Source organism: Octopus bimaculoides, chromosome 7, assembly GCF_046866305.1.
Source record: "Octopus bimaculoides isolate indiv1 chromosome 7, ASM4686630v1, whole genome shotgun sequence".
Lineage (NCBI taxonomy): Eukaryota > Metazoa > Mollusca > Cephalopoda > Octopoda > Octopodidae > Octopus > Octopus bimaculoides.
This window is the reverse complement of record NC_142934.1, coordinates 7,042,548-7,055,087: the sequence shown is the minus strand read 5'-3', so window position 1 is coordinate 7,055,087 and position 12,540 is coordinate 7,042,548. Positions and strand designations below refer to the sequence as shown.

General features: G+C 29.7%; 1 protein-coding gene across 12 annotated transcripts in view; it reads right to left on the bottom strand.

Moving 5' to 3' along the window:
* Nucleotides 1-2,472: 2,472 nt before the first annotated feature.
* LOC106869300 (uncharacterized) overlaps nt 2,473-12,540 on the bottom strand; it is a 309,763-nt gene continuing 299,695 nt past the window's right edge. For 6 of the 12 annotated variants that reach the window (XM_089354696.1, XM_014914976.3, XM_089354694.1 and 3 more), the window contains one exon: nt 2,474-2,874. In XM_089354696.1, coding sequence (XP_089210822.1) covers nt 2,645-2,874 — 230 coding nt within the window. In that variant the 3' untranslated portion in view covers nt 2,474-2,644. Of the gene's footprint in view, nt 2,875-12,540 lie in introns of all 12 variants that reach the window. The other 6 variants (XM_089354698.1, XM_089354699.1, XR_016242508.1 and 3 more) reach the window with 3 other exon arrangements.

Genomic DNA, 12,540 nt, shown 5'->3' with positions numbered 1-12,540 from the left:
ATTGCTAATTGAATAGCTTACTTTATACTTAATTGCTTATCTTAAATGTGAACATGTCGTCGAAGTAATGTTTCTGTTTGGGCACAAGTTCACGTACGTACACACGCGCGCGCACACACACAAACATAATAGATACATATGTACATATATATATACTGTATGCATACATATATATACTGTATAAATATATATATATATGTCAGCATATAATATTTATGTGTGTGTGTGTATATATATATACATATATATATATATATATGTATATCTGTGTGTGTCTGTGTGTAGGTTTCTATGTCAATGTATTTATATAATTCACATCTATATATAGCATTCTGTTCGCATACACACACACACACACACACACGTAAAATGTATGTGCGAGTCTATACTCATGCATTTACATATGAAATGCATAAATACCGAGGAGAGAAGAGAGACCAGTACTGGAACAATAAACAACGTAATGGAAAAAATTGTATTCACTTTTTATAATATGAGGATTATTTAACAAAATATGAAGTTAGTATGTAAAAGAAAATCATAAGAGAAAATTGTTTATAAATGCTAATATGTTACATTTGTTCATCTTTACATTTCTCTTTTATATGATTCATTATTTCTTGGGTATGGAATCTGCTACAAAAAATTGATATTTAGGTTAGGTGGATGCATTAGATTGTAATATATTTAGGTAGAGTGACATAATAAGGGCGAGTTAGAGAAAGATGGGAACAAATATTATGCAAAGGCTCAATGATAATGAATACACAGCGAAAGATTATTATGATGGAAGAGTGTTTCCAATCAGCCAGACTCCATGTTGCCTGCTACATGTGTTCCATTTTCCCCACTTAGTGTGTGTATGTGGATGTGTGGGTGTGAGTGTATGTATATTTGTGTGTACGAATGATTGTAAGAACCAGGCATAAATAGACTCATACATATACATACAAACGAATATATGCACATATATACATATTTATAAACATATATATACGCGTAAATATATATATATATATATATATATATATATATATATACATGTTATATATGAATATCAATGCATATATGAGTAAATACACGGGCAACTAAGAATGTATTCGCCAACGAATATGTGTTAGTGTGTGTACGTATGTATATGTAGTTGCATATGATATATTTATACGTATATTCATACGTATAATTATATTAATATATATGTATATTGATTATAATAACATACATATATGCATCTATGCATATTCACTAACGATTAGAATATTTAGAAAAGGTTAGTTGCAGGAGTCATCTATCTTACATACCAATATATATATATATATATATATATATATATATATATATATACATATATATATATAGTTATATATATATATATATATATATATATATATATATATATATATATATATATTTATATATATATGTATATATACATTTATAATATATATATATATATATATATATATATATATATATATATATGTATATATATATAAATACATACATATATATATGCATATATAATGTATATGTATATATATATACAAATAAAAACATATTTTAAGACATACGTACACACAGACACGCATATGCATATATAGTTATATATATGCACATATATATATATAACTATTTATGTATATATATATATACATATATATATATATATATATATATATGTATATATATATACACATATATATGTATATATGTATATACATATATGTATATATATGTATATATATGTATATATATATATATATATATATGTATAACTTCGTAGATATATTTCTTTGTGCGTCTGATGTGATGTGATTTGTAAATGGTGTATTATAATTGCTTGTACTAATTTACTAAGAGATGTATGCAAACGTACATATACATAGATGTATCTATATATCTATATACTTATATACATATTTATAATATATATATAAATATTATATATATAATATATATATACATGCATGCGTACATTTATATATACATATATATGCATATTTACCAATATACTGTTTGTACTTTATGCTTCATAATCCCTCCACCTACAACGTCTACAATGGAAGTGACCCAGTAACTGACCAATTGTATATATATATATATATTTATATATATATACATATTTATATATATGTATATATATTTATATATGTATGTGGCTATATGCACATACATACTTATGTGTATATATATATATATATATATATATATATATATATATATGTATGTATATATGCACACACATGAATGTATGTTTATATGTTTATATATATATATGTATATTTGTACAATATATACATATTTGCATATACAGATATATATATATATATATATATATATATATATATATATATATATATATATATATATATATATATATATATATATATATATATATATATATATATACATATATATATATATATATTTATGTATATATATGTTTTTATATATACATATATTTATAATATACATTTATATATAAAAAAAAACAATGAATGAAAAAAATATAAAAAGTAATAACTAGTGCTCAGCAGAACAGGGCGAATATTATTTTAGTCTCTATTGCTTGCACTAGTCTCACTAGTTTAGCGTGTTTATTGATTGCGCACAAGCAGACGTTGGCATCAGCATATTGCTGATATTATGGTCTGGATTGACTGCTGTTACTTTCAATGTCCTCAAGATCATTATAAATCACACTATCCGGGCTCTTCTGGTCCTCTTCAATTCCGACCTGTACGTCGGGTTGAGGCTTGTGGTTTTCCCGAATCAATGTCGAAACTGACTCTTTGGATGCTTTCCGGCTATTCGGTGTATCTAAGGAACTGCTGAACGCCTTCAAGCGAGTTTTCTTGCTGCTTTTCGGTTCAACTGAAATAAATGCAGAGGATAAAATTTGTTTCATTTTGGGGATTATGACTTTAATTTACATCAAAATTTAAGAAAATGTGTTGTTAATATCAGCATATGAATCAAAACTATGTCTGTTATAAAAACATTCTCAAAAAACATTAAGTTACGAATAAACATTAATAACAAAATTTTGATGATGAAATGAAGTTTTTGAAATTCAGATGTTTTCAATGAAAATTACATAATAAAATTTGTGTGTGATATTAGTAATGATTTATCACACAATTAAATTAAATATAAAGCAAATATCAGTATACTTTCCAAAGAATATTTGATATTAAAATGTAAAGCTGGATTTTAAGGTAGATTAATACAAAATATAAGCAAACATACATGTCATAAAGTCTTTATTTTATATATGGTTGCTAAATATCCGATGAATAAATGCGTGGAAATATGACCTGTATATGATGATTATAAACATATAAATACGCAAGAATAGTTATTTAAAAATAAGAAATTATGTACAAGGTGGATTGTTTGAAACACATTGTGTGGGGACATAACCGTGTGCACATAGAATAGAGGAACATTTATATGTGTGACTCACATTCTTATACATGTATTAAATTATTGCATATTAGACTGACTATGAACAGTCATCAAGGAAACAATATGAAAGCTGAACATCTTTTTTCGGGTAACTAATATTGAATAATATGACAATAAATGTATATGTGTGTGTTTGCGAAATTCTGTTACTTTCATTTTCTGGAGAAGACACTGCGTTTATGGTTTTCGCAGACACTCTTTGATTGGTAAGGTAGATGCCGTTAATGTTCCACTTGTACAGCTGCATGAGGTTGATACTAAGGTTACGGAAGATTAAGAAGGATAGAAACACGATATTAATGTGGATGTTGTTGGCGATGAAGAAGGTACCAAGTAGGTAGAAATCTTGTAAACACTACAGTTGCTGGAGAATTCGGGCCAAATAGGGATATATTACATGTGCGTACAAACAAACGAATGTATATGTTCGTACACAGACGCTAGCATTCACACAAACGTGCTAGTGTGTCTACGTGTGCGAGCGTGTGTGTGTGTGTACGTTTGTGCTTGCATGCGCAAATATATATTATTTTTATTTCGGCATATGAGGGACCTTGCCAATGATCTCTCCCGGAGTCACAAATTAGGGAGCAAATGACAGTTACAGAATTAAAGGAGGAGAGGGAGAAGGAAAGAATTCGTTAAGTTGATATGTGTTGTCTTGGTGCGCACATTTTCACGCGTTTGTCTCTGCTTAGCAAGTACATCACGGATTAATGTAATAAACTAATATATATATATATATATATATATATATATATATATATATATATATATATATATATATATATATAGCTAATGTACTTGGAAATAGATCGTTGCCGGTGTCACAGAAAATTCAAATTCACACGAATTAGCATTGTCTCAAATTCCGTTGGTCAATTTCGTGCACACGTGTGCAGTTAGTTTGAGATATATTCAATGGTACTCTGTTACTGTTGCTATACTACTGCCTATCAATTATATTATTTTTCAGAGCCGATTATATTGTTGTTTTGGAATATGTATGTCTATCGGTGAATTATTAAGAGTTTCTTTCATTAGTTGAAGATCGTTTATAAGTTACGATATGAACCTCATTCGTTTTCAGTGATCGTAGCCATGGATATGTGGACGCATATGATATCCTGGTCGGTTTTATTCTGTATTTACTTAAGAAGAGTTGCAACTGCGGAACTATATTAGTACTTAGAGGTATTGTCTCGCAAAATCCAAGGACAGAGAGTAACCTTAGGCAATTTAGATTTTCGAAATAAGAAATTTATGGAACCAGTTAAATTCCTTCACATACCATTGGACTTTGACCCAGGAAAGCACTATTAAGTGCACGGCATTATTTTCTTGTATTTAAATACAAATTTAGGAGTATTCTCTCAGCGTCCCTCCTCTCGCACTCTCCTTTTCGGTCTGTCTATCTGTCTGCCTCAGTCTCTCTCTCTGTCTCTCTATCTTTCTTATTCGCTCTCTTGTTCTCTCTCTCTCTCTCTCTCTCTCTCTCTCTCTCTCTTCCTGTATGTATATATATATATGTGTGTGTGTTTGTATGACTGGGTGCGTGCATGCGTGCGTGCGTTCGTGCGTGTGTGGGTGCATGTGTATGTGTGCAGGTGCGTGCATGTGTGTGCATGTGTGTGCATGCATGTGTGTGTGTGCGTGACTTTTTAAACAATCTAAAATATCATATGGATAGATGGTAAAGATGGTTTAGTTAATTCTGGTAAAGAAAATATATATAAAATACGTGATTTTTCCAAATGCAAAAATAATGAGACATCACAGCTTCACTTTATATGGAATCTAAGGTGACCAAAATGCAGTGTGGTATGTACTAGAAAAGTGCTCCGTTGTGACATTGACACTGGCAAATGTATATTATACGTTGTACAAAGATATAACATAATTATAAATGCAATGGAAATTATTTAAAACAGGCAAGTGGTATCTATATACACTCGTGAGAGAAATTTATTATAAGATATCAGCGACAATTAAGATGCTTAATAAATGTATTTTCGCATCATTACGTAACCAGACCCGTACTAAAACACAACTTTCTCAGTAAAACTTTAAGAAATAATGCACCGAATACTTTCGACTGATGTTAAAGCTTCGTCAAAATTGTATCCCTTCTTTTGCTGATGAGAATACTTAGTGAATACGATTATATATATTTTGTACTGTGAAACTTAATTTAATTTTATTTTTTAATAAATTGAATTTAATTGAGATGTTTTTATCTGTAAATTTGGATTTTTATCCTAATATTATATATATCTGTGTGTGTGTGTGTGTTTGTGTGTGTGTGTGTGTGTGTGTGTGTGTGTGTGTGTGTGTGTGTGTGTGTATGTATATATATACTTATGTGTTTGTGTGTTTGCATACAACACCTAGCGTATGCTTGTGCGAGTGTGCTTAGTTAATGTTTCTAAAACTTTTCCAGTTAAAATTTGCTTACTACAAATATACTTCATTTTTATCAATAAATATATTTTTAATAATTGGAAGAACTGTATTTGGATGGTTTAATTATCCTAATGAAATTTGAAGAATTTTGATATGATAGATAGAAACAAATCAATGCAGGAAATATTAAAAAGTTACACTGCTTTCGCGTCGGATATTATAATTTAATTACATGTCTGTAATCTATTAATATAAAAGGGAATTAAAGAAGATTGTTTCCTATTCTATTATATCCATAAAGTATATTCTAGATAACTAATGGAAATATAGCTCATCTAGGTAAAGTCCATTAATAGATATTATCTCTATGTCAGTTCAACGACATCATCTTGAATCATCAACGTTTTTGTCTAATAGTTTTTATCTAATAGTTTTTGATGCTACTATTTTACTAACTTTAGTCAGAGATGCAATTAAAAATATTTTAAACATTTTTGATATAACCGATTGATTTATCAAGTAGTTGATAGTAATTACTATATTTTTGGAATTATTTATTAGTTCACATTAATGAACGTAATGAAAGATTTGATAAAACACCTGTCATTTTAAGCCTGAGTTTCTGAAATCGATTTTGAAACTTGTTTTGTGTATCATAGAATATGGTGATGAGCATATTTTCTTTATGAATAAATATGATCGTAAAAATATGTACTCCGGGATTGTGATCACAATAAGGAGGAGTCTATGGTAACATGTTAAAATGACAAACATAGAACCGCTTACATTAGAAATATACATTTTGAAAACTTAGCATGAAGTATAAGACCACAAGAAAAAGAAAAAGAAAAATAATAAATTTCACAGAATAATTACATTCAAAGAAAATGTTATACACATCTAATGTTATATTTACAATAATACAATATGTTAGTGGTTTATTGTGATAACAACATATATTGGATATGTGTACGGATATCTACAACATGAATAATAAATACAAAGATCAACAAGACAGTTTGCAGACAATATTGATGAAATGAAATGAAAGTAACATAAAATCATGCTTTCACATACTGAAATACAAATAAATTCTGAGATTAATAATATCAACATTAAGATCATAAATTACAGTATTAACATTTCTAAAATAATAGTTAGTAGTCCCAATTAAATTCATAATTCATAAGATTATATCTAACATTTTACCATGATTAAAATTTTACTTTCTTTGTAAACCTAAATAGGAACGTGATGTGGTTTACTTGATATGGTAGATTCAATTTCACTGTACATGAATGAAATTCAAAAGAAAACGAAGCAAAGGTTTTCACTAATAATGTTTCATAATTTGCGATATTCACTGACATTGTATCATCTTTTCTATGTCTAAACTAATTCACAGATCTTTGATAGTGTCCGAATAGTGGGCTTTCTACGAGGAAGTGTTTCTTTTATTATTGATTGGATGATGAATTTCAAATTAATAAAATATATAATCTATTATCAACTCTATAAATTTATAGGAGTAACTTACATTTAGAGGAAAGGAAAACTGATGCAAATCAGTAATATGCTGCTCGTAACACAGACTAATAGACCGAAAAAATAAGCGAGCATAAATATGTATCTATATTTAATAGCTTTAAAACTAAGACGTAAAATTTTGCAGGTGATTTAAGACTTGTTTCATTTAGTATAATCCTAAAACGCTTATTTTATACTAACCAAATGACCAGGTTATCTCTGAAAATCTGTATATTATCACATATGAGTTTGCACACAGTAGGCTACTTAGAGTGTATAGTTACAGAATTTAAAAAAACATGTTTTGGTTATAAGAGATAATATATTTTTTACTTTATGAGTCATTATACATCTTTATTCTTACCTAGGGTATATATCAACTCTATCACTCTCTACACAATATAGACAAAAACATTTAGAAAGTCTAAAGATTAATATTGCTCTTAATATGCAAAAATTGCAAACCCACTCTATCAACTGCGTGAGGACATGGTATGCGTGAAAACAGCGTTATACACGCACTAAGAAACACTCTCACATGTATATATATATATATATATATATATATATATATATATATATATATAAGCTCACATGTGTGCATATATATCCACGTGTAATTAATACTCACACACATACACACTCACCCGCATATATATATATATATATATATATATATATATATATATATATATATATATATATATATATATATATATATATATATATATATATATATATATATATAACACTTGTAATAATAATGAGGTTAGTCAAACGAAATGATGTGATTGCGGCTTAAGTTATTTATATACAGGTACTGGAAGGCTTCAATTTCAATTCTTAAATGTAATGATGTAATCATGTTACTTTATTTTATTTATTATATTTCGTTCCATTTCATTTCACTTCCTCAGAAAATATTGAGGACAATCTGTGCCTGCATATAAATATAGTGAGGAATAATTTCTTCATTTCTTCTGCAAACGTTATTATTATTACTAATATATTATTCTATGCACTACCAAAACGCTATACCTACACATACACGCATACACACATACACATACGCACGCACACACGCATACGAACGCCCACACACACATACATATATATCCACATACATATGCTAATAATGAAAATATGCAAACTATACCAATATTAGAACTACAACAAAATCACAAGAAAAACTACTACTACAGCTACCATGATACTACTTCTACTAACATGACTATTGTTAATAAAATTACTACATACAATCTTGCTACTAATATTACTACATACACCAATGACAACATCAAATATCTCTACTGCTAAATATAATGATAACAGCAACAACAACAACATCATCAATGATGATTATAATGATAGTAATAGTAATGTTAGCAATAATATCAATAATAATAATAATAATAATAATAATAATAATAATAATAATGATAATAATAATAATAATGAATTCTGAATTTCGGTACAAAGTCAGCAATTTTGAGGGGTTAATCGATATTATGGACTTTAGTAGTTGACTGGTGAATCATTTTAAATCGACCATCGAGGAATGAAAGGAAAATTTGGCCTTAGGATAGATTTGCACCTCGGAATGTAAAGAGCTGGAACAAATAGTATAAGTCATTTTTTCGACATCCTAACGATTTTCCCACTGCAAAATACTTACGTAATGATGACGGTAATAATAATAATGATAATAATGATAATGAAAATATTACTACTACTTTTACGGTTACTAAACATAATAATAATAATAATAATAATAATAATGATGATGATAATAATAATGATAATAATAATAATGATAATAATAATAATAATAATAATAATAATAATAATAATAATAATAATAATAATAATAATAATCCTTTCTACTATAGATACAAGGTTTGAAATTTGAGGGACGATGGGGCCAGTTGTTTACCGTGCTCAACTGGTACTTAATTTATCGATCCGAAGTAAGCAAAATAATAATAATAACAATAATAATATAAATAAAACTAATATTAATAATAATAATAATAATAATAATAATAATAATAATAATAATAATAATAATAATAATAATAATAATATAAAAGATGGTATAAAAGATGGGCTACAGCAAATATTCTGCTCAGTACCACAGATTTACTTGTCAGTTGTTTGACCTTAACCAAAGAACGAGTTCACACTTTGTCGAACTGTGGTGTACAAGTGTTCAGTGAGGAAAATAACTCATGGAATTCGGCACTAATAAATGTAGTATTTTTACCATGAAAAGGGGGAAATGTTTCAGAGAAGAGGAACTGATCTTTCCAAAAGTGAAAATATAAACTAGATTCATAAAATATTTTTGAGTGCATATAGGTATTTCAGAAGTTGATCGCATAAACAAAAAGAAACGAAGGATGCGCTGAGAAATGAAGACAGAAGGGTGATTAAAATATTTAAATACTACCTGAAAAATAGTGATGTTAACAGAGATAGCAGCTGGCACAGTCTCGTTCATTCTGTGCAATTCCGTTACAGCTGTTGGGACACTAAGAATTTACAGGATTCTTAATTATCTTCAAAAAGATTGCTACTGGAAGATTCTACAGAAAAAGCAGTGATGGTGAAAGTAGTTTAACAAGTGTAGAAAACTGTGTTGTGATGGTGAAGACGGCGTCGACTATAGATAAACATTCTGAAAGAAGTAGATGGAACTATAAAACCGGTAAATTTAAGTAGATATCATAAAACAAGACAAGTAAAAATAAGACAAGAAATAAAAACTGACCGAGAAAATATTCATAGAATATCCTTCAAGAACTTCTCGTTTAGAAGCATCCTTTTTTGAGTCAGGTTGAGGAAAAAGGATTTATAGAAAGTTTCCAGCGGCACTATTGTAGCATCTCGAAAACAAGATACAGACACAAGAAATCCGAATATTGATTATGTAGATAGATCATGCGAACATGTGGCGAAAAACTAGAGATTGTAGCTTACTTCTATCAAAGTGTAAAAAACCTGCAACAGAAACATCACGAAGGTTGGGACATACTACAAAACTGCATCAGTCATACACTGGTAATTGTGCAAAAACCTCAGAAGGACTCGCTCAGAATTTTATTATGAATGTGAACCAGAGAAATTTGTCGGAAATCTACATGTAAACGTTAAATCACACATGAAAGTCCACACAGAACATAGAAAATCGGATATTTTTATCCTTGAAAAGGATACCAGAGCCTATGAGGATTATAGATGCAATCTACCTACTTGATATATGTTTGAAAGTGAAAGCAATGCAAATATATATAAATACAAGAAATGAAAATTAAACGGCTTTGGAACTGCAAGGAGATAATGGTACTTCAAATCATTATGCAAACACTATTTGCAATGCATGTAAATATTTCCAAATAGGTATCTTTAAGGAACATAACAGTTAACTTTGACACTGCAGAAAGTATTTCACCTTCATCCAGTTAGAACTTGAAGATATGTTCTGAATATCTGAATATATGGGAAGCAGCTTCGATGAATACACCTTGTGAAATCACTACGATTTTTTCATTCATTTATTTTTTGTTGCGTAAATGAAAATATATATATAATAATAGTCGATAAAAATGTAGGTTGGCTGGTTTGTTGGTCGGCTGGTTGGTTGGTTGGTTGGTTGGTTGGTTGGTTGGTTGGTTGGTTGGTTGGCTGGTTGGTTGGTTGGTTATTCAATCATGCTTTACATCATATTACAATGAGGGAAAGAAAAAAAATAAGAGACACAGAGAAAATAGGATGCAGGATGAATGCGCATACTCGGCTTGGTGGCAGGCAGTGCGTAAACAAATTTTATGCGCAGTATGAAAGGAAAGGAAAAACAGAAGTAGAGAAAAGGAGGGGAAACGGGGACGGGAAGGGGGGATGGGGAGATGGAGGGGGAAGAGAGGGTAGAGGAAGAGAGGGGAAGAAGAGAGGGAGGAGAAAGAAAGGGAGGAAGAAAGGGAGGAAGAAAGGGAGGAAGAAAGGGAGGAGAAAGAGGGGAGGGGAGGAAGGAGAAAGGCAAGGAGGAGGAGGGGGAGGGAGAAGAATAGGAGGGAGAGGTGGGTAAATGACTAGTTATGGGAAGAATTATATCATTTTACGCTGTAAATTTTTTTTCGTACGAATATTTTCATTCATTTCATCTTTGTGTACATGCACCAAGAAATTTGACAAAAGTTAATTCGCGTATGTATGCTATATTTTCTACTTTTACACTTGGTAGCAAAGTTGTAGTTCGAAAGTTACAAGGAACGTCTCAGAAAATGACAAAGCAACCATGCAGTGGCTATGGCAGTAAACACAAATATGGAGATCAGGTTAGTCGACCAAATGCTTTTACCAAGGAGCACAAAAAAACAATACCTCGTAATCAACATATCAGGCACAACGGTCGGCAATGTATGTCTAAAGTATAAATTATAGAAGAGAAACTATCGAAACACAAATATCTGGAAACATAAATAACCCGAATGTGTAACCTTAAAAGCCAAACTACGTTTAATATGTGCTTTAGGAAGGGCAAAAACGCCACACAAATCCCAGGATTTCAGAATATACATGACACAACAATAACACTACAGCGCGTCGCACACATCCTACTCAGGACACTTTCAATATACAGTAACAAAATAACAAAACCAAAGCAAAACCACAGCACATACTAAGGGCACACAAAGCTATGCTCGGTAGTGCAGTGAAAGTACGCAAGAAGTCTACTGGATGATAATAATAATAATAATAATAATAATAATAATAATAATAATAATAATAATAATAATAATAATAATAATAATAATAATAATAAGCGTACTTTAAACTTGTTACGCAAAAAGTACGAAGAGCTGCACGTGCAAAACAATCTGACAACAGAAATGAACGGACCGGTACCCTACGAAAATGATGACCGTCAAAATAAGGGGTCGGACGTTGTTCCTCATGTCCCGCAAATAAAACCAAAACGGCATAAATGGACACGTGAGGAATACATTTCGTTCCTACACGCTTACTTTACAGCAGTGCTCTACCCAAAGAACGAAAACGCAACAACACATACATATAAAATATGAAAGAAAACTAATCTAAATAAAGACCTGGATACAAAAAGGAACCCTAATAAACTAGCTA